Source organism: Orcinus orca, chromosome X (assembly GCF_937001465.1).
Source record: "Orcinus orca chromosome X, mOrcOrc1.1, whole genome shotgun sequence".
NCBI classification, from domain to species: Eukaryota; Metazoa; Chordata; class Mammalia; order Artiodactyla; family Delphinidae; genus Orcinus; species Orcinus orca.
In genome coordinates, this window is record NC_064580.1 from 43,788,378 (window position 1) to 43,814,070 (window position 25,693).

At 52.4% G+C, this 25,693-nt stretch overlaps 2 protein-coding genes across 4 annotated transcripts in view; both read right to left on the bottom strand.

Annotated features, from left to right (window-relative positions):
• The window catches only part of OTUD5 (OTU deubiquitinase 5), a 28,171-nt gene extending 13,366 nt beyond the window's left edge, over positions 1-14,805 (bottom strand). Inside the window, exons 1-2 of one of the 3 annotated variants that reach the window (XM_033409641.2) lie at positions 13,442-14,805; positions 3,595-3,685 (exon numbers count right to left, since the gene is read on the bottom strand). In XM_033409641.2, coding sequence (XP_033265532.1) covers positions 3,595-3,685; positions 13,442-14,032 — 682 coding nt within the window. In that variant the 5' untranslated portion in view covers positions 14,033-14,805. Of the gene's footprint in view, positions 1-3,594; positions 3,689-13,441 lie in introns of all 3 variants that reach the window. The other 2 variants (XM_012537509.3, XM_004281951.4) reach the window with 2 other exon arrangements.
• A 1,599-nt stretch (positions 14,806-16,404) lies between these two features.
• On the bottom strand, positions 16,405-25,509 carry KCND1 (potassium voltage-gated channel subfamily D member 1). The gene is made up of 6 exons (XM_004281950.3): positions 22,606-25,509; positions 20,725-20,887; positions 20,539-20,622; positions 20,352-20,450; positions 19,830-20,080; positions 16,405-18,743 (listed from the first exon to the last, which is right to left on the bottom strand). The coding sequence occupies exons 1-6, from the start codon at positions 23,724-23,726 to the stop codon at positions 18,515-18,517; spliced, it is 1,947 nt and encodes a 648-aa protein (XP_004281998.1). The 5' UTR covers positions 23,727-25,509; the 3' UTR covers positions 16,405-18,514.
• Between the last annotated feature and the right edge of the window lie 184 nt (positions 25,510-25,693).

The window sequence follows — 25,693 nt, forward strand, 5'->3', positions numbered from 1 at the left end:
CTGCCTGTCAAGCAGCTGTGGTGCATACCTGGCCTGTGGCCCCAGCTACCCCAACTGGCACACCCTCAGCGGGGGAGACAGCAGAACTCAGCCCTCTCAATAGCCTGGTCTCTGAGATGCCTGCTCCTCTACTCAAGAATGCCCATTGCAGGACTTCCCTGGTGGTCCAGTGGTTAAGAATCTGCCTTCCAATGCAAGGGACGTGGGTTTGATCCCTGGTAGGGGAACTAAGATCCCACATGCCGCAGGGCAGCCTGCATGCCACAAATAGAGAGCCTGCGCACCACAACGAAAGATCCCGTGCGCTGCAACTAAGACCCGATGCAGCCATAAATAAATAAATAGATAGATAGATAGATAAATAAAATGCCCACTGCAAAGATGGGAACACTGAAGGAGGCAGGGCAGAGAGAGGTCAACAGAAGCTGGTGTACATGGTGGCCCATGGGATGCTTCTCCTTCTGGCCTGGTTCAACCTCAAACACCAATGTTCTGATACTGGCTGTGTGACCTAGATAATAAGGCCCTGACTTTCTCTTAAGGCCTATTTCCCTTTTATAGAAGAGTCAAAATTGATCTAAGATCCATTCCTCCAATGCTGATAGTCCATGTTCCAAGACTAAAAGGTCCAGAGCAGTGGGCCTCGCTAATGTTTCTGGGCCCCATCACTGTAACGTGCACAGTCCCAGCTGTATCCCCAAGGCCCACGCAGACACATGCACATGTGGCTGCCACTCTGCCCACACAGGCTGAGGCCAAGGCCAAGACCAGGGCCAGGGCCAGGGCCAGAGGTTTTTGCTGAGTCAAAGCCATATAGAGAGAGGGAGGGAAGAGAGATGCAGACTCACGTTTCCAGGAGGAGGTTATCTGAGCATAGCACGGGCAGGGTGGACCACAGGATACCTCTGGGACCCAGGCTCCCAATTCCACTCCACCCAAGCCTGTGCCAATGCTCATGAGTTCCCAACAGGTGGTTGTGGAAAAGAGAACTGGGCACAAGCAGTGGATACTGGTTCACACTGGGGACACCCAGACCTCAGAGGTAAAACAGAGGGTAGAAACCCACCTGCCTCAGGATTCCTAAGAGTAGAGGACCACAGGTTCCTAGCTGGAAGAAGTAAGACCCAGAGAGGTCAAGGAATAAAGCCAAGGTCACCCAGCCAGTTGACAGCTAAGCTAAGAAGCTAGGGCTTCCCTAGGGTCATAGAAAGAATGTGTCCTTTGGACACCTCTTGGTTCCCATGCAGTTCTGCCACTAATGACCCTGAGCATGTCACTTCCCTTTCCTGAGCCTCAATCTTCTCACCTGTCTCATTGGATAATGATCGCAATTTTGCAGGTGAACCTGAAGCACCCTGAGGAATGCCTAGCAATCACTCGGGGTCAAGGAACGACAGAGTGGTCTCTATGTTGGTCCCCCCTCCAATTCCAGCCCTCAGTTACGTGGTCCTTCTACTATTCAATATGTGGCAGCCTGTAGCCCTTCTCACCAGAGCCTAGGGTAACTACCACCTGTCCCTGTCCCAAGCTAGGCTGGAAGCAAAGGGGCAGCAGAAAGCTTGAGGATAAAGTCCCCTTCCCAGGCACATGTCCTGTGCACTCTGCCCCAGGGAAACCTCAAGGTGAGGCCTAGAGACCCGGGGATCATGTACTTCTCAGGGAGAGACCGTGGGGCTTCTGAGGTTTTACGAAGAAAACCCAAGGGCAGCCCAGTCAGAGGAAATGTGTAGCCATAGTGCTGATAGGGAAAGGCCTTCAACCTGTCATGGTCAGCTCTTCCTGTAAACTTAGGCCCCTTACTGGAAGGCCCCAATGAGGGGGAAGGGTCAGAAGGTGTTTGGGGAGAACAGCTAGATGGACACACACTTAAATTTTGTTCTTGACATGGGTTACTGCCAAGCCAGGTCCTCACCAGGCCCAAGGTCTGCCTCAAAGACCACCCAAGATCCAGATGCCCAGCTGCATTCTCTGACCCTCACTCCACCAGCAGCCTTGCTTAGCCCACATTCAACCTAAGGTCTCGGCACAGGCCTAACACCTCATGGGCCCCCACGTCTTCTTTCTTTGCCTTCCTTTGGTCCAAGATGCCCCCAAACCTAGCTCTTTCTCTAGGAAACATCCCAGGGAGAACATGGACTTGAGCCACAGGGATAGGAAGGTTGGAGTTTTCCCAGCCCAGCAGATTCCATTGCCTGAACCTCTTCTGCTTGGTAGAATAGGGAGGCAACCAGTCACCCCACCTAACTTTCTTTCACCCACTCAAACATTTGTGGCTCTGAGGCACCACTAATAATAGCACTCAAGCTTTATCAATGTTATTGTTCCATGAGAGTCTACCAAGTCAGGCACTAAAGGGATTTACTAAAGTAATCTCATTTAACCATTATAACACGACATCTTTTAGCCTCATGGTACACAGGTACCTGAGATACAGAAAACAGGCTCAGGGAAAAAAGAGGGGCTTGCCCAGGGGCACACCAAGAATCAGTGGTAGAGCCAGAAGTGGAGCCTGAGTCAGTCCAGCCCACCAACAGACATGATGGGTCTGCACAGACTAAGAGAATAGCAGACCCAGAAGGGATTCAATGAGCCCTTCAGAATCAACACCATTCACAGATGGGAAAATGGAAGTTATGAGTCAGGGGAAGAACTAGAAGAAAGGGCTTCTGACTCCCAGCTCAAAGCTCCTATTGGAGGGCACTTTTCCTTGGGAGATATCAGAGCTCCAAAGGGAGGATCAGATCACACTCCCAGCTTCCTTTGGACACCAGCACAGGACCTCACAATTGCTTGTTGAGTCAGAGATTCAGAGCCAGAGAAGCTTCAAAGATCTAGCTCAGACTGGATAGTAGATGGTATTAAGGAATTATTAATTTTGTTAGGTATGATAATGGCATTTTTGTTATGTTAAAAGAGAAAGAGAGGGCCCTTATCTGTCAGAGAAACATACAGAAATATTTACAAATGAGATGATCCATGATGCGGTTTTGCTTTAAAAATACTCATTTCAGAAGAGTAAAAAAGAGTGGGTGGGGTAGTGATGAAACAAGCCTGGCAATATGTTAACGATTATTTTGAAGATGAATGATGGGTACATGAGGGTTCACTATTCTTCTTTCGTGTAAGTTTAAAAAAAGTTCTATGATTCCAGGGCGACAGCTTTGTGCTGCAGTTAAGAGGCCTCAGACTAACCTAACCCAGACTCCGACTCCCGACTGTTCTATGTACTTCTGACCCTAGGTAAGTCACTCCCTATTTCTGAGATGTTTTTCTCATCTAACAACTGGAAGCAATAGTCCTACACTTACCTAGCTTGGAGGAGAATTAAAAGGGTTTCCTGTAGTGTCTGACAGAGAAATCTGTCCCTAAGTAATGTTACTTTCTTTATCACTATTATTGCTGTTATTACTCTCATACCACCATACTGCCTCATGACTGAGGGCTAGAGGCCAGACACTAACTTGAGGCTGGGGCCTGGAGTCCCTAAAAGATCAGCTAACTCTGCCCCCAACCCTGTCACACGGGTTACTCCTGACAACTGGGACACAGCTCAGGGGCAGCCCTAGGCCCTTGAAGGCTGAGGCAGAGACTCACCTACAGCCCGGAAGAGACAGGCGCCGTCCTCCTTCATCTGCTTGATGATGAAGCCCTTCTTGTCTCGCAGGGCCTTTTCAAACCAGTGCTCCTGCTGGAGGGAAGAGGTGGGGGTCAGCAACAGGAAAGGCCTGTACCCTCGCCCCAGGGCCCTGCCCCTGAGCTTGCAAGGGGCCCAGATGATTGGCTGAGAGGACAATGGGCAGGGTCCAGTTCTCTGCCCTGCTTGACAACTCTATGTGCATGTGAAGCAGGAGGAGACCCTTTCTTTTAGGGAATCAGTCACTGTGTGAGCAGACTTGCTCCCAGAGGGGTCTCAGCTGCCCTAAGGGCAGAAGCCCCATCTGTATTCTGACCACTGCTGACCATGCTGAGAATCCAGTGTTGGGCCTTCCCCTAGGCAGCCAGAGGCCCAGACCCAGCAAGTGCCTGGGGGGGAAAACCTGGCTCTACCTCGAGAAGTTTCACCTGGGGACCCCCTCTAGTCACTTAGGGTAGGGGAGATGTTTAGGAGGGAGTGACTGGCAAGAGTCTAGTTCCTGAGCTCCACATACAGCTAGGGAATTCCAAGATATACTGTATAAGGCAAAACATATGCAAAGTATGATGTCACTTGTGATAGAACACATTTAACATATATATATGCATATGTATACAAACACACATGCACACAAAGTTGGGAAGACTTTACACAACAAAATATTATCCCTAAATGTTGGTATTACAGATGATTTTACTTCACCACCTCCTTTATAAAAAGAGGTATGCAATACCTTACCCAAAATTCCAAACTTCTAAAAGCTTTTAAAATCAAGTCTTTATCTAACTCATTTAGCATCACAATCCGACCTGAGTTGACAAGAACCCATTTATTCCACCTAGAGGCGAATATTCAAACATTTCTATGCAGAAACATTCAGGTGTTTGACTATGACGGGAGGTGTTACATAATACACAGTACACATACCAGGTGACTTTCCTAAATTCTGAAATTTTTCTGAATTCCAAAGTACAGCTGGCTCTAAAGGTGTGGGGTTAAGTGAATCTGTACAAGTGTGTATTTTCAGATGTTTTTAAAAAAAATAATGGAGAGGGACTTCCTGGTGATCCAGCGGTTGAGATTCCACGCTTCCACTGCAGGGGGCACGGGTTCAATCCCTGGCCAGGGAACTAAGATCCGGCATGCCGCCTGGCATGGCTAAAAATAAATGAATGAATGAATAAATAAATAAATAAATAAAGGAGAGATGAATAGGCGGAACATATAGGATGTTTAGGGCAGTGAAACATACTGTTACATACTGTTACATACTGTAACAGTGGTTACATCATTATACATTTATCCAAACCCATAGAATGTACAACACTAAGAGCAAACCCTAATGTAAACTATGGGCTTTGGGTGATTATGATGTGTCCATGTAGGTCCAATGATTGTAACAAATGTATCACTTTGGTGGGGGACACTGATTATGGGGGTGGCTCTGAATGTGGGGGGGCAGGGGGTATATGGGAACTCCCTGTACCTCCTGCTCAATTTTGCTGTGAACCTAAAACTGCTCTAAAAAATAAATCTATTAAAAAATAATGTCCGTGTCACTTAAAACACGTTTTCCATCTCAAAACAAAACGAACCAGAAGCAGCAGATCTTTCCCAGCCTCCTCGCGCCATCTGCTGGCCACCAGAAGAAGCCAGCCTGAGCCCGCATCAGGTCTAGGGACCAGAAATCCCAAGGCTGCTGCTCCTTGGGGACACGACCCAGCCTAGGGATTTACAGGATCTGGGCTAATGCCAATGAGACAGAGGAGGTCACCTCTCTGCAGGCCATTTTTAGCCAGCTCAGGTGAGAGAAATTCCTGGCAAAGTAGGAAACACAGGGTTTAGAGGCTAAAAAGCTCTGGGTTCCAACCCCAGCTCTGTCACTCACTTGTTGCATGAGTTCAGGTAAGCTACCTGAACTCTCCAAGCCTCAGCCTATCAAACGGGGGATATGTGATCTGTCCGACAGCTGTCAAGAGGTTCAGAGGGGCTTCAGGACCTGAAAAGGCTTTCTAAACAACATACCATGCACTGGTGAGGTGGTCATCAGTAACAGAAGAAGGGGCAAGACCAGCACAGACAGAGATGACATACAACTGAGAGGCCCTCAGAAAGTCCCAGGTGAGTGGCTAGACAGGAGGGGATGAAGAGAGGGTGACAAGGGAATAGCCAGTAGCCCCACCATCAGGGCCTGCACGCCAGGAAGGTGTGGCTGGCTTTCCAGAGATGACAAAGGCACCTGGAAGCTCTTAATGGGCTTCCACAGCACAAACTCTTGTTTGGGTACAACATTCCAGCAGTCCAGGTGTCCCTCCTGCCCTGAGGCTGTCACATTGGACTGGCCTACTCCAGCCAGTTCCCCTATCCCTGACCTGCAGGGTCAGCCATCTCCCAGCACCATGGCGCCTGCCCTAGCCAGGGGTCTTCAGCAGGGAAGCTGCAACTATGACTACAACCCCAGACTGGACAGAAGAAGTAGTTCTAAAAAAGCAGGGCACACAGCAACCTCCTGCCCTCAAGGATGGGGGGAAAAGAGATCGAGAGGGGACAGGGGATCAAAGAGGACGAGAGTGGCTCCTACTTACTCATCCAACAAAGGTTTACCAACCAGCTACTAAGTCAGACCCTGGGCTGGCAATGAGGACAGAAAAATGAATCAAATTTGGTCTCAACCTCGATAAATTCATGAACTGCTAGAGGGGTGGGGAAACAGGCAATGTCCACACTGAAGTGTGAGCAAGGGCTTTGAAAGAGGTGAACACAGGTGTGCTGTGAAACAGAGGAAGGGACCTGGCCAGTCATTAAGGCTGGCACTTGAGAGGAGGTGCCACCTGGGTAAAGGAGTAAAACACCAAGACCTCCAGAAATGCTTGTTAATTGGATAAGAGATCACTTCTGTCACTCCAGGGATGCCAGAGGCCCAGCAATGAGTTCAGCAGAGCTAAAGTCCTGGATAGGACTAGGCAAGTAAGCAGGGCAGGGCCAAGAAAAAAGATGAATTCATATTAGCCGAATGCCTGCCCATGCCAGGTGCCAGATGCAAAAGGTGACCTCATTTAACTGTCCTTACCACAGCTCAGGTGGCAGGAAGCATTATCTTCATTTTACAAAGGCAGAAAGGAACTGGGGTTCGGGCACCAGCAAAGCCTAGCGTAAAGGCAACAAGAGAAGCCTCATGAGTCACAGCATGGAGATGTACCTGGCAGCCCATTTGGGAAAATCCTGATTTGTCCTTAAAAATGAAGAAGGCCTGAGCATTCCCCTTGCACAAGCAAGGCTTTGGTACTGGGGCAGCCAGACTAGCATCTGGGCCTGGAACTGGAGGCCAGACCACTAGCCACCCACTGCCTTTGGCACCAGCAGCCTTTAAAGCAGGCTCTGGCTGAAACCCCTTCTCTCTCTCCCTCTGCGGGGAGAAAACAGGGAGGTCATGGTCCTGGGCTCCAAAAAGAGCTTAGAGTCCCAAGAGCTCAGAGCACAGTCTTTTCCTTTCCCCAGCTGGATAGGAGCCTCCAAGGAAAGTGCCAACTTGAGAGTCGTTTAGGAAAATGGCCCAGGAAGGAAGGTCTGGCGGAAGTGAAAGGTGGGAGCTGGCCCAGGCATAAGCTACATCAATGTCCAGGCCTAAGAAAGTCAAATCCAGACCCTGGGACTTCCCTGGCGGTCCAGTGATTAAGATTTTGTGCTTCCACTGCAGGGTTCGATCCCTGGTTGGGGAACTAAGATCCCACATGCCGTGCAGCGCAGTCCAAAAATTAAATTAAAAATAAATAAAATAAAATAAAAATACAAAAAGTCCAGACCCTGAATCTTCCAAGCCCACTGCTGAACCTGTGGCTGACTCCCTCCACATCTCTGAGCCTCCACAAAGGGGTTGGGCAAAGCTCTCTGACACCAGGAGATCCAAGGTACAAGACTGCAACCTACTGGTCCAAAGGCACAACAGAAGTTGAAGCAGGCTGTGGGACCCAACTGACTGAGGTTTCAATCCAACTCCACTAATTATTAGCCATGTGATGAACTGCTCTGAGCCACAGTTTTCCAATCTGTGAAATGGGATAACAAGCCTCCCAATAATAGGGATACTGGGAAGACTCAAATATTATAGGACTTTGCCCAGTATGAGAGCACTTAATGAGTTCCCTTCCTCGCCCTGGAAGGGAAACAAGAACACCCCTGTAGAAGGCTGAATAATGACCACCCAAAGACATCAGGCCCTAATCCCTGGAACCTGTAAATGCTACAGGAAGAGGATCTTTGCAAATGTGGTTAAGAATCTTGCGATGGGGAGATTATCCTGGAGTATCAGAGTAGGACCTAAATGCAATCACGAGTGTCCTTAGAACAGAAGAGGAAGACCTGATACAGACAGAGGAGGAGACCACCCATACACAGAGGAGAAGCAGGCAGAGGTCAGAGTGATGCGGTCAAAAACCAAGGAATGGGAGTAGCCATCAGAAGCTGGAAGAGGACTGGATTCTCCCATAGAGCCTGTGGAGTGAGTGTGGCCCTGCCAACACCTTGATTTGGGCCCAGTGAAACTGATTTCGGACTTCTGGCCTCCGGAACTGTGAGAGAATAAATTTCTGTTGTTTTAAACCACCCAGTTTGTGGTAATTTGTCACAGCAACCACAGGAAACAAATACAACCTCCTTGTAGCACTCCCTTGTGTGAGCTGTGAGGCAACGTGGCAATGCTCACATCCCACAAGATCCACCCTGTTTGCATCCCCCCAGGGAAAGGGTTAGAATTAAGGCTGCAGGGGCCTGGAATCCCCCCTCCCAGCCTGAGAAGCTGCTGACTCTGTCTATTGATGAATGAGTTGCCACTGAAACGGGGAGGAGGCAGGGGGAGATGGCAGCAGCAGTGGCAGCTCATGGACAGATGTCTTCCCAGAACCCACGGCCAAGAGGTTTTTAGTATTCTGGGCTACACAGCTCTGTCCCAGCAAGCCTGGTGCCAAGACCACCCCTCTCTCCCCCAAAATACCCAGGAACACTGGCTCTGCTCCACGGGCTAAACATAGGCAACCCATCCAATGAGAAACAGACAGACACACCGCTAAGGACTAACACAAGCTCTCCAGGGCAGAGGAATCGGAAAAGAGCAAAAGGCCCCAAACCTACTGCCAGGCCACTGGGGTAGGGGGGTGAGGGGGATTAAAAAATGAAGATTCTATTATTCTGCAACAAAAAGAAACAAAGTCCTGATGCATGCTACAACATGGATGAACCTTGAAAACATTATGCTAAGTGAAAGAACGAAGTCACAAAGGACTGCATGTTGTATGATTCCATTTATATGAAATATCCAGAAAAGACAAATCAATCAAAACAAAAAGTAGATTAGTGGTTGTCAGAGGCCGAGAGGGGATAAGGGGATGGGAGATGATGATGATGCAGGGTTTCCTTCTGAGGTGAAAAAAATGTTCTAAAATTGATTGACTGTGGTGGTGGATGTACAACTCTGTGACTACACTAGAAGTCACTGAATTGTACACTTTGAACTGGTGAAATGCATGATGTGTGAATTATATCTCAAGAAAGCTGTTAAAAACACACACACAGGGGGTTTCCCTGGTGGCGCAGTGGTTAAGAATCCGCCTGCCAATGCAGGGGACATGGGTTCGAGCCCTGGTCCGGGAAGATCCCACACGCCACGGAGCAACTAAGCCTGTGCGGCCACAACTACTGAGCCCGTGTGCCACAACTACTGAAGCCTGCGTGCCTAGAGCCTGTGCTCCGCAACAAGAGAAGCCACTGCAATGAGAAGCCCGTGCACTGCAACGAAGAGTACCCCCACTCACTGCAACTAGAGAAAGCCCACACGCAGCAACAAAGACCCAACACAGCCAAAAATAAATTAAAAAAACAAACAAACAAAAAAAACACAAACACACACATAGGGACTTCCCTGGCGGTCCAGCGGTTAAGACTCCATGCTTACACTGCAAGGGGTGCAGGTTCAATCCCTGGTCAGGGAACTAAGATCCCATATCCTGAGTGGTGAAGCCAAAAAATAAAAACAACAACAAGAGAAAACAAAAAACACACACACAAAGGCCTACAGCACTGGCTGGTGAGAGGGAAGCTGGTAACTGCTTGAAACTTCATAGCATACTCCCAAAGCCAAGGGGTCCCACTCAAAACTTTCACAATGGATGGGGGGAGTAGAGAGCAGAGAATTAAAGAGATTACAACTAGCTTCAAAGCAATGAGTACAACTTCCCTCCCCACCACTACCCATTTTATGGATGGAGAAACTGAGGCCCAGAAAAAGGAACTACCAAAAGATACAGGACTCAAACCCAGACCACCCAGGCAGAGACCACTTCCTGCTATACCACTCTGCCTCCTCACCAGAGGAATCAGCAGGTTCCTAGAAGCCAAATGAAGGGTTTTTGCCAACAAAGATCAGTTGTTGCAAAGGCTCCTAGGAAGAACCCAGATGATCCTGGGGAAACTTCAAGAGAAGAATCAGCCAAGGTCCAAGGTGGGCCAGGTCAGGTATTCAGACACTCAATAACCTTGGGCATGGGTGGACTTTTGGCAGCTAAGCAGGAGATCCTGGGATTTGAACTCAGGCCTGCCAGCTCCAAAGCCTAAACTTTTTCTACACATAACCCTACCTCCAAACCATCCAAGAGGTCTCCCAACAGGCAACCCCCGAGCTTATTCACCACAGCATAGCTGGCCACAAAAATCACTGTCTGCCAACCCTGAGCCTCAAACTGACCGGGCGACTTGTCCTGACCACCAAGCTTGGATGGTTGAGAGGGAACACAGAGGCAGGGGAGAGAGAAGAGGAACCCAGTTCTGCCTCGAAAGACACCTACTGTTCCCTGTCACCTCCAGGCCCAAAGGGCTTTGGTGTGAGCTCCCTAAAATCCCAAAGCTAAACAATACCTCACCAGCTCCTTACCTGACCAAAGAGAAAACTGTGGCCCAGAGAGCACAGGCAGAACTATTCTGCTTCATCCAGAAAAGCCCCATCAGAGCCAGGGTGGGAACCCAGGCATCCTGGCTTCAGTGTCAGGTCCACCCTCTCCCACCACTTCAGCACACGGGCCCCCTTCACAAAATGCTCTGTGGCGTCCTCAAGCTCAGGACGCTCTCAGGCCATTCTTTTCAGAGGGGAGACTCTCGGCAAGGCAGCCATACCTGGGAAAGGAAACCCCTGACAACACCACCTTCCTAGCACTGGGACCCCCAGGGTGTCAAAAGGGCTCCTAAAGGCAGTAGATACAGTAACAGCACCAGGACAGACAATAAGTCTGAGTAGTCACAAGGACCAGATTCACCATCTGGGCTCCCTCTCAACAACTCCCCTCTTTCCCAAGGATCTAATTGGCCTCCGGGTTACAAATGCCCCCAGTGACGGTTCAGGACTAAGCCTAGGGCTGCAGGAAGAATCTCCCCTCTTTTCATCCCCAAGTTCAACCAGGTGAAGCAAAAAGAAGCATCTTCTTCCTCCCTTTGTCCCAAGAAGTGGGAGGACATGAAGCCTCTCCTCCGTCATTGGGAAGGGAAGGTATCATGCAACCACAGAGCTTTACTTCCATGTTCTTATGGGAACGATTACAAGGGAGGGACTCCTAGCCCAGGAGATGCAAAGGGGATGTAAGGAGGTGTCTTTCTAGTCACCATGGCAGCACATGACTTTCTCTCTGTTCCTGGGACTCCTCGTTTCTGTGGAGAAGGAAAGGCACACTTTACTGCAACCAGTGAGAAGAAATAACTCCTGGTCCTCACCCTGGCAGATGATTTATCCTGCCTGGAGAAGTAGTAATGCATGGAAAGGGAACAAAACAGGAGCTCAAAACCAGGCCCTGGCCCTGGCCCCCGTGAAGTACACAAAGATTTACCTGAACCAAGAGGGAGAGGAATGTGGGTGGAGAATTTCCTGCAGTGGGGATGTCCCAAACCCCTTCCCTGTCTCTGGGAAGAAAAAAGCTTATTGAAAGAAATTCAGGAAGCTCAGAATATTTCCCTGATCCAGGAAATTAGAAGCATAGCTGGGTCAGGGAGAGACTCAACACATCTCCTAGCTCTTGAGGGTAGGCCTCAGTCCTCATGTCCCCAGTACCTGACACCTTTCTCACAGAAAGTAAGGAGAACTTCCCAGCCTGAGCAGGCTCAGGTAGGGAGTTCTTATGACTGTGAAAAGCATCCAGGTCCTTCTGTCCAATGGGGGAGGCCTCAGGCCACATTGGGGAGGACTTCCCGTCCCTCTCCCTGGTGAGAAAGGATTGCCTGGTTGGGGGAGAAGGGAGGGGAGGAGGAGCCTCATACCCAAGGGGGGAGCTCAAGCCCCTCCCTAAGGTGAAGGATCTCTTGTCCCAGAGGGGAAGCTCAGGCCCCTGCGAGGAGGCTCAGACTCTTTCCCCCAGAATCCCACCTTACCCATGTCCCCAAGAGTAATGAGCAGCCCGCAGGACTTAGTTCAAAGTGGAAGGGGGGCTTAGGCTCAAGTCCCCAAGGCATGAAATCTTATGCCCCCAAAAGGCCTCTAAAACTGGGGTACACGTATGCTGAGAGAAAGTTCAAACTCATGAGGGGAGATGCGGAACCCTATTCCCCAGGGACTCTACCCATGCCCCAAGGGAAGGGTCTCAGGGCTCAAATCTGGTCAGGGGAGACCTCCTGCTCCTGAGGAGTACCTTAAGTTCCTTGAGGGGGAAGCTTGGACCTCACCTCTAGAGACACACTGGCCACTGGGGCATGTATGCATCTCTTGTCCTTGAGGGAAAGCTCAAGAGTCCTTGGCACAGTGTCTCAGATGCCCAAAGAGAATTCTCAGACCACTCCCTGAGGAGAAAAGTCCCCTAAAGACCTCTGTGGAGGGGTATCAGTCTCCTGAAGAGGCTTCAGACCCAGTCTCTGAAAGCCCCAGTCCATAAGCAGGGGCAATCCTAGGTTCCAGTATCCGAAACAGTGAGTCCTATTTTCTTGAAGAAAGGTTCAGGCCTGGTGCTGGGGGGGCGGGTGTCTAGACCTTAAAAATAGCTTAAGCTCCTAGAGAGAAATTCAGACTCTTGTCTCCAAAGAGGTCTCAGACCTCTTTGAGAAAGCACAGACCCTTGTCACTTAGAAGGGGATGAATCTCATGTACCCTAGTAGACTTTCTGGTCCCAGGGTGTTGGTTTTGACCCTTGTTCCCATAGGGAAGGGGATCTTAGGGGGGTATGTATGTGTGTGTGTCAGGCCCTTGACTTCTAGAAGAGGGAGTCTCAGACCCCACTGCTGCATGGTCCTGTGCTGTATCCCCCTGAGAAAGAGAAGGGGGTTGTCCTATATAGAGTGTCTCAGACCCCTGAAACGGTTTTGGTATCTTGGGGACACTCATATCTCTGAGATCTCCACCTTACTTGTATTCCCTGGAGAAGAAGCCTTAAACTCTTATCCCAGAGGAGAAGAAATCTCAAGTCACTGAACACAGACCAAGGTCCTCTGGAGAGTCGTGAGACTCCCCTCTCAGGAGGCATTCCATCTTGCCTGTTTCTCCTGGGGAGTTCCTACCTATTGGCCCTACACGAAGAGGTCCCTGGGCCCAGAATGACAACTACGGCCCTAGGAGACATCACAGACCCCACTTTTAAGTCCTCCATCTTATCTGGGGCCTCTAACCCCAAGTCCTTGGCGGGGGAAATAGGGTCTCTCACACCCCCACTACCAGAGAAAAGAGTGCCAGTCTCAGAGAGAAGACAAAGGCCCCTTGGAGCGATCTCAAATAGCCTTCCTTGGGTCCCTACGCAGTCTGGGCATCCCGTCCACCACACCCAGTCACCCGTCACCCCCCGCCCATACCTGCTCGACGGTGGCGGGGTCCATGGCCTCGATGCGCGCTGCAGCCGCTTCATACTCATCCTCACTGTTGTAACCTGCGCCGACCTCCTCCCGCTCAGGACTGGCCCCGCCAACCGCGCCAACCCCAGGGGCTTGACGCCGCCGCTTGCTGTGACCCGGCCCAGAGCAGCAGCCGCCCACGGCCACGGCACTGCCCACGCCCACCACCACGCCCGCCGCGCCCACGCCCGTTGCTGTAGCACCCAACGCGTCACCGGGACCGCCGCCGGGACCGCCGGGGCCCCCGCAAGGAGGAGGAGAGGCCTGCTGTGGCCGGGGTCCCGCCACGGCGCCAGGCTGCACGGCCAGCGCCCAGCGATGGAGGGCACCCGGTGGCCCCGGGAGCGGGCCCTGAGGCGGTGGCGAGGCTCGAGGACGGGTGCCGACTCCCGAGTCACGGTCACGATCGCTGCCACCCACACCCGTGCCGCCGCCGCCCACGCCTACACCCCCGCCGCGGCGAGGCGCCGGGGGCAGCGGCCCGGGCGGCGGCGGCTCGTTGGCGGGGTCGGCGTCGGGAGGCGGTGGTTTCTTTTTGGGGAGAATAGTCATGGCGGCACCGCCGAGTACCCCCCACCAAACTCGGCGCGGGGCACGCCGGGAGAGGACCCGGATGAGGGGGGCTACAGTGGTGCGCGAAGCACGACGGGATCGCCGGGCCCCGGATAAAGAGATCGAGGCACCGGTTTTCGAACGTCGGCGGCGCGCGGGTCACGCGGCCGGAGAACCCGGATGTGAAGTCCAAGATGAAGGCACCGCGGCGAGCTTGTCGTAGCCTTCTCTCCAAGCCCAGCAAGTTTATTGCTATGCTCGTTCCGGCCTTCGGCTTCAAAGGAAACAGAACCAAAACAAGCACCTCTTCGCCCCGCCCCCTCGCAGGTTCTTGAACTACCGGGTGGGGCCCGGGGCGTTGCGCAGGCGCGCCGGGGCGCAGCCCCGCCTCTCGCTCGGAAGTACGTGGGCAAAATCTTCGCCGCCGCCACAACAATTGAGGGCACCAACCAATCGAAGCGGTTGCGTGGGTCCTCGATGATGCCCACGAGCCAATCAGAAGCGAACGATCGCCCTCCCCTGCCCTCTGTCTCAGATTTCAGTCAAAGTCGGCACCCTTGTTCCTTGCCTTTCCTCTTCGTCCCGTCGTGCTCTTGTCTCCCCGAGGCTCTGACTCGCAGGCGGGGGCACTGCAACAGGACAGCGTGGCCTGCCCCGTGCACGAGTTTTTAAATCGCCTCCCTTCCGGGCTTCCAACTTGGCCCCAGTCAGCCGGACTGACTGGAAAATATCAACACTCCCAGAGGTTAGCTAGCCCCTGAAGCATCACTTCCGTTTCCACCCACCAGAAATCCGCCTCCGGTAGAGAGGCGGGCACAGCTTCACCCTGGCAACAGGCCGGGTTCTGCAGTGATTGGTTAAGACATGCCACCACTCAAGTCGAACGGGCCAACCTTGGGACAGACATGCACCATTGGGACAGTGGGTGTTTGGGAAGCAGACACGCCCACTCTGGCACCGGCGCACCGCTGCCCTCATGTTGACCTCCCCGCCCCTGTGGCTAGCGCGCAGGCGCGGCACAGCCTTTCCCCACCCCACAGGTCCCCCCAATGGTGTTTACCTGAATCGAGCAAAGTTTGTAAACCAGCTCTGTCAGCAACCAGCGTCTCGCAATAAGGTTGGCAAAATTCCTGCTACTGAACGGATGGAGAGCTACAAGCTAATCCTAGCTGTGCCCCTTCTGAGTGATATCTGGCAAGTCATTTAACACCCACCCCATCCTCAATTTCTACTTCTCTGTAAAATGGCAATGATAATCCCAATTTAAGGATCAGAAGTTAATGCTTGCAAAGCGTCTGGTGCTGTGCCTGGCATCTAGTAAGTGCTCAATAAATTAGTCTGCACTGCAGTGCAGTGGAAAGAATCCCAGGCTTTGGAGTCAGGAAGACCTCAGTCCCAGGCACGGTGGACCATTACCAACTGTATGACCTTGAGGAGGTCATTGTGTCTCAAATTTGAGGTTACCCATGTGTAAAACGGGAATGATAATGCCTGCCCAGACTACCTCAGGGAGTAGTTATGGAGTTGAGATGAGCTCATGAACCGAGAAGTTGTTGTGAGAGGTGAGGGCTCCCTGCCAGTCTTAAGAGCCAAGCCATATACAGGCCATCAGAAAGCTCTTCTGAGTGCCACCTAAACGTCTCCCTTCAGATGCCAACCCTAGTTGAAGTTCTTTCCTGAAGGGTGTTGGTAATAAACAGACTATGGTGGTGTTTTCTGCTCTTGAGACTTAATGGGAGAAGACTCACGTTTACTGGGCTTACTGTGTTTAGGACACTGTGCCAAATGCCTGTGTACATTATCACATTGAATCTTCTCAGGACCATCTCACTTGATCCATGTATCCCACTCCCTACTCAATATTTGTCCAGCACTACACATCTAAAACTGAACTTATGATAATAATTGTAGTTAACCTTCACCAAGTACTTACTATGTGCCTGTTACTGTGTGCTCAACAGCTTTGATGTTCCCTTTGACAGTGAATGAATGGCACCCCCTCCAGCCTTTGCCCAAGGCAGAAACCTGGGAGTCAACCCTGACTGCTCCCTCTTCCTCAACTCCCACATACCTGTCAATCCTAAATCTTGCCAGTCCTATCTCTGAAATCTCTTGACTTTCCAACTCTTACTGCCACTATCCCGTCTAAGCCACTATCACCTGCCAACTCGGCAACTGCAAAAGCCTCCTCACTGTTCTTCCTCCCTCCAGGACTGGTTCTCTATAACCCACTCCCCACAGCCAGAATAATCCTTCTGAAATACAAAACTAGCGGACTTTCCTGTTTATAAGCCTTCAGAGGTCCCCATTATCCTTAGGATGAAGTCCACATCTGTATCATAGCTTCAAAGGCCTTTTGTGATCTGGCCTACTTCTACATCCTCACCCTCGTCACAGTCTCACACTCTCCTCACTAGCTGTGCTGAACCCCTTCAGTTTCCCAAGGCCCTGAGCTGGCGCTCTAACCTCCAGGCCATTGCACATGCTGTTCCCTCTGCCTAAAACATTTTCACTCTTTTGTCTTTTGCCTGGCTAACTTCAGCTCATTGTTCGGCCAGGTTAGGTTCTCTTGCCATCTATATGCTTCTGTAATCCACTAATCTTGGTTCTACTACACTATATTGTAATTGCTTAATTGCCTTCCATGCTCACCTCTGTAGATCAGAGATGATGTCTACTTTGCCCATTTTTGTACCCCTAGGGCTAGCACATGATATGCAGTTAATAAATATTTGGTGAATGGATGAATGATTATTTCACAGATTAGCAACCTGAGGCAAGAGAAGATAAGTGATTCTCTCACCCAGGGACTGGAATCCAGGTCAACCTGAATCCAAGGTCTGTCTTCTCTGTGCTCCACAGAGCTCAGTTACACTAGTCTAGTATATCCAGTAGTCCAGAAGAGAGAATACAGGTAGGGGACATCCACAGGGAAGGGGAATTCGCCAAACTGAGAGATGCTTTTCATCAGGGTTCAGTTCAGAGCTGTTTGCTGTCAGGAAGCCTGGGTTCAAGTCTCCTCTAACCAAGCGTGTGCTGCTTTGGGTCTCAGTTTCCCCATCTGTGAGTGAGGGGGCTAGAGCAGATTATGTCCATGGGGCATGTCTCAGGACCTCCTAGCCTACGTCACTGGCTGCAGATTCACCTCTTCAACCACCCTCTTTCATTTCTCCTAGATCCCCATCTTCCAAAACACACCAGCAACCATCCACCTCCCATACCTTTCCCCTAACAGCCCTTCTACTAGTTAAAAGGAATTGAAATTGGAGTATTTTCAACCCCTCCAGCCCAACCCAGCCCCCAAACCCACAGAGCCAGGAGGTGCTCATCCTTGTCTCTCCTCTCAGGTTTTATTGACTGATGGAAACTACATCTTTGTCAGCCACCAGCTCCACAGGGACAGTGCTGGGGACAGGGAACCTGAGATGATGCCAGATTTCAGCCTGAGAGCAGACAGAGTTCCTGAAGGTGACCGAAGAGGGAGAAGAGAGAGGGATATGTGAAAAGGCATTGTGGGGGAGGAGGAGGAGATCAAGAAGTTCCTCCTGCCTCCTCCAGCTCCCAGAGCTCAGGAACAACCCAGGCCTCAGCCCCTGCCACTTCTGGACTCCTGCCCAAGAACATGGAATCAGCCCATGATCTCCAAACACAGCCCAGCTCTCGCCAGCTGCCAGGCTTTTATCTCAGCCAGTCCAGACTCCAGCCCAACCCAGGAAGGAAGCAAGCCAGAGAAGAGAGAAGGAGGAGTAGTTAGAGGTGGCCCCTATGATTAGGGCAGATGTAAATATTGCAGCAAACTGGGCAGAGGCTTTGCATAATGTCACGGCAGCAGCTGCTATTGCTAGAGTTTGCTGGGGGCCCAGTGGAGGACGGGGTTGTGGGGGACCCATTTCCAGCAGCCAGGGAAGGGGGGTGGTGTTTGTGCTATCTGTGTGTGTTGGGAAAGGCAGCCTGACCCCTGAACCAAGGTCACTGCTGAGGCCACAGCCCATGAAGCCTGTGGTTGCATTCCAAGCTTCGGAATTTGAGAGTTGTTGGGCCCGGTGGAGGGTGGGGACTTCTTCTAGAGGCCAGATCAGAAGTGAGGGTTCTCTTCAATGAACCCCCAAACCTCCACAGCTCAGCCAGAGAGAAGAGGAAGTTTCACCTCTTCTTCTTGGGCCAGAACTCCTGAGGGGAGGAGCATGCAGGAGGCCCGCTTGGGTAGAGGGGCCAGTCCCAGTGTGCTGGGGCAAGGAGGCTGGGGGCCTGAGGAAGCCCAGTGCTTCACCTCCCACAGGGAAAACCGTCTGGGGTGGGGGAAGTTTCCCTTTCCCTGGCTATTTCCCCACCAGGTGGGCCATTCCATGAAACTCCATTGCATAGTTCTCAGTGGGGGGCAGAAGGGGTCCCCAGGCTGCCCTTCTCTGCGTCCCCAAAATATGGCTTTGGAAGGGAGCCCCCAAGAGTTGGGAGAGCACTCTGGATGGGCAGGCCCGTCCCTCATAGGGAAGAGATCTTGACAGTCTCGGGAAGGAGGCAAGGGGTACCCAGGCTGGAGTTCCTGAGGGTGCTGCTGGCCCCACTGCCACCACCGCCAGGGGAGGAAGGTTGGCTCTCATCTGGGGTGTTGGCAGGAGGGGTGGGGATACTGATGATGGCAGCCACGAAGTCCCGGCTGTCGCAGTTCAAGTCAAGGCTGTCATGGGGCTTGGCATTGAGGCTTGAGCGGCTGTGGATAAGGGTGGGAAGATGGAAGGTTCTTAAAAAGTTATTTTAATACTTGCCACGGCGATCATGACATTTACTGAGTGCCTACTAGGTCCCTGGCACTGTGCTAAATGCTTCCCCTGCACCCTTAATTATGGTGGTGCAGAATGAGGGCTCTGGAGTCAAATAGTCCTGATCCCACCTCAACCACTCTAAACCTCTCTTCTCTCATCTGTAGCATGGGAATAACAATGTTTTCTACCTCACAGAGATGTTGTGGAGATTAAATAAGATAATAAATGATACAAAATGCTCAGAGTAGTGTCTGCAACATAATGAGCACACACATAAAAGTGTTATCTATTGTGCTTACTCCTTGCAGTGCCAGAGTCCTCACAACAGTCTACTGTAAGATCTACACAATCTGGTCCTTTCTGTTCCTTTCTGATTTTACCTCCTACCACTCTCCCCCTCACTCACTCCACTCTACTTACAGAAGCTTCCTGGCTGTGTCTCTAACATGCAGACCCATTCCTGCCTCAGGGCCTTTGCACAGGCTGTTTGCTCTGCCTGGAAAGCTCTCCCTCTAGGTATCCACGTGGCTCATTCCCTCTCCTTCTTCAGATCTCAGCTCAGATGTCACCTCAGCAAAACCTTCCCCGACCACACTGTTAAAACTGCATCACACCCTGTTCTACACTCTCTATCCCCCATCCCTGATTTATTTTTCTCCTTGGCACTTAACACACTGCATCATCTGTGTATTTGTTTTTTAACTGTCTCATCTCACTAGAATAGAAGTTCCATAAGGTCAGGATTTCTGTCTGTTCTATTCACTGCCAAAACTGAACTAAACTCCTAAACTAAAGTGAATTCCAAAATGCCCCAAATTGTGCCTAGCATACAGGAGATGCTCAATAAATGTTTATTGAAAGTACAAATGAAAAATGAGGAGTTCCAGACAAGATAAGCCCAAGCTTCCAGCATGGAGGAGTTTGGGTTTGAGCTTGACTTGCTAGGAGGCCTGGAGTCATGAAATCTCAGACCCCTTGGTCCAAGCTCTGAGCTTCCCCGGGAGAGGGGTTGCACAGCAGGTCAGCATGCTTACCTCTGAGGGGCAGGGCTCCTCTGCAGCCCTGCCAGCGTGTCCAGCTCCTGCATGCTGCCATGGCTGACCGATGCAGTGGAGTTGGCAAGGCGGATGGCACGGCGCTTGGCTCTGCGGGGGCAGCAAGAGGATAGCAGGCTGCCAGGCCCCACTGGCTGGGAGGACACGGAAGTGCTGCGGCTGGTGCGGCCACCCAGCGAGACAGCGCCCAGGGCCTCACTGAAGGTTAGCTCATCCGTGAACTCATGACACTGTGGGCAGAAGGGAGGCATGGTCACAGGGCACCACAAGGAAGCTGACCTCACCCCCAGGCTTTTGCTTAGGCCATTCCTTCCTTTCTGTAAGTCGCTCTCTCTTCCCTTCCCTTGCCCATCCTTCAAGGTTCAGCTCTACTGGGGCCTCTTCCGGGAAGCCCTGTGTGATTTCCACAATTAGTAGTGAGCCTCCCATCCCAGGAGGGAGCTGGCTTGCTGGCAAAGGGACCCCCTTCATTCTGCCACACCACCTCTCATTAGGCCTCACCGTTGTCTTCTCTAGACAATGCAGCAAGTGGTGATGTTGCTGCTCAAAAGCAGAACGGTTCCTGACACACAGCGCCTGTTCTTCCCCACTGCTGCTGTCCTGGAGTGGATAGAGCAGAGGGATGAGGTCAGCACCTTCCTCCTCCCGTCACTGCTCACCTCCCACCCCAATCCAGGCCCCTCTCCACCTCAAGACCCCCGTTCTGCTTGTACTGCAGGAAGGCGTTGGTGGTACCACTCTTTGCCAACCGGATCCTTGCCAAGCGCACCTTCTACAGAGAGAGGAGGAGATAGAAGGTCAGGTAGGCAAACATAAGAGTAGACTGGCTTGGGGTGTGGGGAATAGGAGGTACTCAGATGGAAGGCGCAGTTACCTGCTGTGCTCGGCGCTTGTCAGCACGCTGGTTCTGGTGGTAGATGCGGCTAAAGTTGGACACAATGACTGGCACAGGCAGAGCAATGACCAAGACGCCACTGAGTGAACAGATGGATCCGAAAATCTTGCCAGCAATGGTGCTGGGCACCATGTCTCCGTAGCTGGGGCCGGGGGAGGTAAGCCAAGGTCAAGAAAAATACCCACCCACCCCTCAGTCCCCCACTGCATCCCATCCAACTTGACTCACTCTGCGACCCTGGCCAGGCACTCAAACTCTCTGATCTCAGTTTCTTGCTCTGCAAAAATTGGGGAATGACCTCTCTGGCCACCAGTGGGGGTCAAATGAGAAATGGGCCCTCAGCCCCTACTGTCTGCTGCCCCCATCCAAGCCATGCACCGGGCATCTGAGTCAGCTGGAAATCTATTAATACCAAGCATAGGGGGGAAGGAGGAAGTCAGAGGCAGTAAATATAGCCTCCCGGAGAAAGAGTCCCACCACCACAAACCAGCTAAGGGGCTCTGAGTCCTGGGAGCAGTGCTCTGTTGGTTTTGCTCGTGTCTGTCTTACCTTCTCTAGGTAGCACCCCATCTTATTCCCCCAGGGGAAGCCTTGAAACTGTCCTCATATTAAAAAATAGGGGGGGAGCCTTGAAACTCCTCCCTCCCTTCCTCCATACCACCCCCCCTCCCATGGAGATGGAGCAGAGCCAATCTTACCAACTTGTTTGGTTGGGGGTGGGGGGAGTGAAGCTCAGCAAGGTTCCATAACTGATTTGCTCAAAATCACACAGCATACTCTTGTTCTAACCACAGGACCAATCAGATCCCCTCCAAAGAAACGCAGCCTCTGCAGTCTTCAGCTTCTAGGCCTTTGCCCCCACCCCCTCCCCCAGGATGCCTCTTCCTTATTTCTTTACTTTGACTCATTTAAAAGTCTCTCCAACTTGGCCATTTCTGGCTCTGTGATGTATCATCTCTGACTGTGTCCTCAACTATGAGACATCCTCCCAGGGTTGTTGTGAGGACTGAATAGGATAAAAGGACATCAAAATACCCAGTTCCAACCTGTTCTCAGTGCTCAGTATTTGTCAATACAATCCTGAAACTCCAACCAGAGTTAATTTCTACTTCTTAGAAACCTCAAATCAATTTTTCTGTTCTACTACTAAGGTCCTGAGTAATCCCAATGTATCCGTTCAACAGATACTGAGCAGCAACTGCATACCTAATCCCAGTGATAGGAATTTAGAAAAGGACCACAGTTATCTGCCCTAGACAGTGTCTTTAAGAACAACATGAGTTTGGTGATTTCATTTGATGCGTTTATCCCATTTCCTCTCAAGGACTGGCAGTAAAAAAAAAAAAATGATGCCGAAAATATCTTGTTCTGGGGAAACATCAAGGAATCACGGAGCCACAGAGGTAGTGCCCCACACAGCAGATGAATCTAAAGGGTTGGGAGACATGGGTCCTCAAGATGGAAAAAGGGGTGATAGAAAGCGAATATCTATTTATCCTGCACCAGAAACATTCAGATAACTTTCATAACCATGATGTCACTGAATCCCCTCTGGATGTTGAAGTGATCATCATTTCTCATTTTGCAGAGGGGAAAACTAGCCCAGAGAAAACAAGGTCAACAGAAAGAGTGCAGCTAAGACCATCGTTGAATCCAAGTCTCCTGACCTGAAAATTAAGGCATTGTCAGAGCTGGGAGGGATTTGGAGATTAATCCAACTCCCTCACTTTTTAAAGATGACCAAATTGAAGTTCAAATAGAGAGAGAGAGAGAGATCATTTATCTAACCTTTTTAATTTTACAGAAAAGGTGAGTGTAATTGACTGATCGGGCAGCTCCCCACACAGGGTCTGCACTCACCCAAGTGTGGTCATGGTGACAATGGTATACCAGAAGGCCGCGGGTATGCTAGTAAAGTTGGTCTTGTTTGTGCCCTTCTCGGCATAAAACATAACAGTGGCGAAGATGATGATGGCCATGGTAAGGGAAAAGAGGAGAAAGCCCAGCTCAGAGGCACAACTCTTGAGTGTGTAGCCCAGAATCCGCAAGCCCTGTGAGTGCCTGGAGAACTTGAAGATACGGAACACCCGGAACACCCGCAGGGTGACAAAGGCGCCCGAGACATCTTCGTTCTTGGGCACGAGGAGCCCGATGTAGTAGGGCAGGATGGCCACCACGTCGATGAGGCTCATTACACTCCGCAGGAAGCGGCAACGGCTAGGGGCCGCGAACAGCCGCAGAAGGTATTCACCTGTGAATATGAGTACACAGGCCGTGTCCATGCAGAAAAAGGCCAGCGGGAAGCGCTCGCCACAGGGCTGCTCCCTCGGGGGCCGCCGTGCAGGGCCGCGGCACGGAATGGTCTCAACCACGTTGGCGATGACCGACACAGCGATGAAAAAGCCAGTAACGTAGTAGAAAACGAGGGCTGCGGTGCTCGTGTGTGGGTTCTCGAAGGCCCGCCAGAGCTGCTGCCGCAGGGAGCTGCCAGCAGGCAGGGATGGGCCGTCCCCGGCCTGCTCGGCCTCCTCGTCCTCCGCCAGGCGCTCGGCGTTCTCCTTCTTGCGGTCCCGGTACTCTTCGAGGCAGCAGTCGCCCACGAGCTCAGGCACCAGGCCATAGAAGGCCAGCTCTTCGTCAAAGGCCTGGATGCACTCCTGCCGTGGGCAGTGCAGTCGGCCCGTGCGGTAGAAGTTGAGCACGTGCCGGAACATGTCTGGGTCGCGATCAAAGAAGTACTCGCCTGAGTCGGCGTCATAGAAGAATTCCTTTTCTGAACTGCCCAGCAGAGTGTCTGGGTAGCGGTCGAGCGTGTTCTTCCAGGTCTCAAAGCGCCGTCCGCTCACGTTCACCACCAGAACCTCATCCCCTCGAGTTGCCTTCACCCCCGGCGCGGGGGGCAGGGGCTGCTGGGCCAGGGGCAGCCAGCCCACCGCGGCCGCCCGTGCAAAAGGCAGCCATGTGGCCACGCCTGCTGCCATCCTGCCGCGCCCCAGGCCCACGGAGACTTGTGGGGGAGGGGTTGGCCTTTAGGAGAATGTGGCTGTCTCCAGGATGGTGGAGGCTTGGAGAGGCCCTGGGCCACTCGCACAAGGAAACTGGGGGTGTCTAGAGAGGCCAAGAGGAACCGGGAGGAGGACCTAGAGAGATGGGCAAGGGCTTGGGGGACATGTAGAGGGTCTAAGAGGGACCAGGGCGATGTCTTGAGGGAGTGAGAAGGGGCTAGGGGACATGGAGAGGAGCAGAAGAGGAGCGTCTAGAGGTGCCAAAAAGGATCCGAGGGAGTGTTTAGAGACTGAGATGATTCTAGAGGGGTCAGCACTGCCTGAGAGGTATCTGGGGGTGTCTAGAATGAAGCAAGAAACACTGGGGAGTTGTCCACACTCTCAAGAGTTCTGAGGGAAGGAAGAAGGGACTGGAACCGCTTAGTGGGGTTGGAGAGGGGATCGGGGCATCCGGAGGGGTAGAAATGGAACCAGAGGTGTTTGCAAGAGGCTGAGAGTGTCTGGAGGGGGATTCTGAAGGAACTGAGAGAGGTGAGGAGGGTTGTCCAAACTCTCAAGACTTCTGGGGAGAAGATAAGGGGGTTGGAGCCCCTTCGTGGATCTAGGAAAGGGGGTGGTGCATCTAAGGGGTGGCTACAGAGCCAGGAGTTTGTAAAGAGGCTGAGAGGTGTCTTGGGAGTGCCTAGAGCTGCCAAGAATAGCCTGGGGGTGGGGTGTCCACACTCTACAGGAGTTCTGGGGAAGGAAGGAGAGGTGGGGCCCCCTAGCGGGGCTGGAGAAGGGGGTGGGGTATCTAAAGGGTTAGATATGCGGCCAGGTTATTTTTCAGAGGCTGAGAGGTGTCTGGTAGAGAAGGGTATCCAGGGGGGCTGAGAAAGCCTGGCCCACCCTCTCAAGAGTTCAGGGGGTAGGGAAGGGACCTGGGGAACGCCTCAGGGCTGGGACTCAACTGGAAGGAAGTTGGGCATAGCCCCAGAGCATCCAGAGAATCAAAAAAGACTAAGATAAGAGGAAGATGGGGTCCCCCTCAAAATGGGTTGGAGGGCAGGGTGGGGTGTTGAAAGGGAGTTGGGTGTGTCTGCAGGGAGGGGGGCTCCTGGGCCTTACAGGAGCCCAGGAGGGCCGGGATCAGGCTGCGTCCCACTGTTGGGGGCTGGTCTGGGGAAACCACACCCCGAGGGGCTGGTGGTATGTGCTGGGCAGCGGCAGAAGCAGCAGCGGCAGCAGGACGTGAGGAGGAAGAGGAGAAGCAGCCACAGCCAGGCCTGGGAGAGAAGGCAGCACAGGCAGGAGGAGGGGGCTGGGTCCCTGGAAGGAGGCTCTGGAAGGACAAGGTCCAGTAGGACTGTCCCAGGATGGGCTAGGGCCTGGGGGCTGGACCAGGGAAGGACAAGGACAGCACTGTTGGTGGTCCCCTCCCCCTCCCCATAGGGCCGTCCTCACCTGTGTCCCCGCTGCAGCAGCAGCAACAGCGGTGGGGCTGGGGGTACCAAACACCGGAGCTCCTGCCCCACTCTGCAGAGCTGCCCAAGTTCTCCACCTCCTCTGGCTCTCTCTCCCCGCCCCTCTGAGCTTGCCGGGAGATGGAGAGGCAGGGAGGGGCCTCGTGGCTCCCAGAGCCCCCTCCCCTAGGACTGCCTGAGAGGGACCCTGGGGAGACTCCGCCTCCTACAAAGCTGGTTGGGCCTCAGTCGCGTCATCTGGAAAATGGGGGTGGCAGGGAGCTTTGCCAATTCTCCCCACCTCCTTCCTGGACTCCCCCCTCTTCCTGCCCAGATCCTACCCCCTCTGCCCCCAGGGGCCCCCACCCCCACCCGTCTGAATCAGCAGCACTTAGCAGATCCGATCGATGGGGAGGCGTCTGTTAATGGCCCCAGAGCGGGGAGTGCCACGGGGAATGATGCAGCGCTGTGTCCCCTCCCTGCCCCCTAGGCTGAAGAAGG

What these genes read in the sequence shown, in the direction of transcription:
- KCND1 (XM_004281950.3), bottom strand. Translation starts at nt 23,726, where the DNA reads ATGGCAGCAGGCGTGGCCACATGGCTGCCTTTTGCACGGGCGGCCGCG. An exon ending in AGCAGAACGGGGGTCTTGAG is followed by an intron (nt 20,451 to 20,538) that starts GTGGAGAGGGGC and finishes TATCCACTCCAG; the next exon opens with GACAGCAGCAGTGGGGAAGA. An exon ending in ATTGTCTAGAGAAGACAACG is followed by an intron (nt 20,081 to 20,351) that starts GTGAGGCCTAAT and finishes TTCTGCCCACAG; the next exon opens with TGTCATGAGTTCACGGATGA.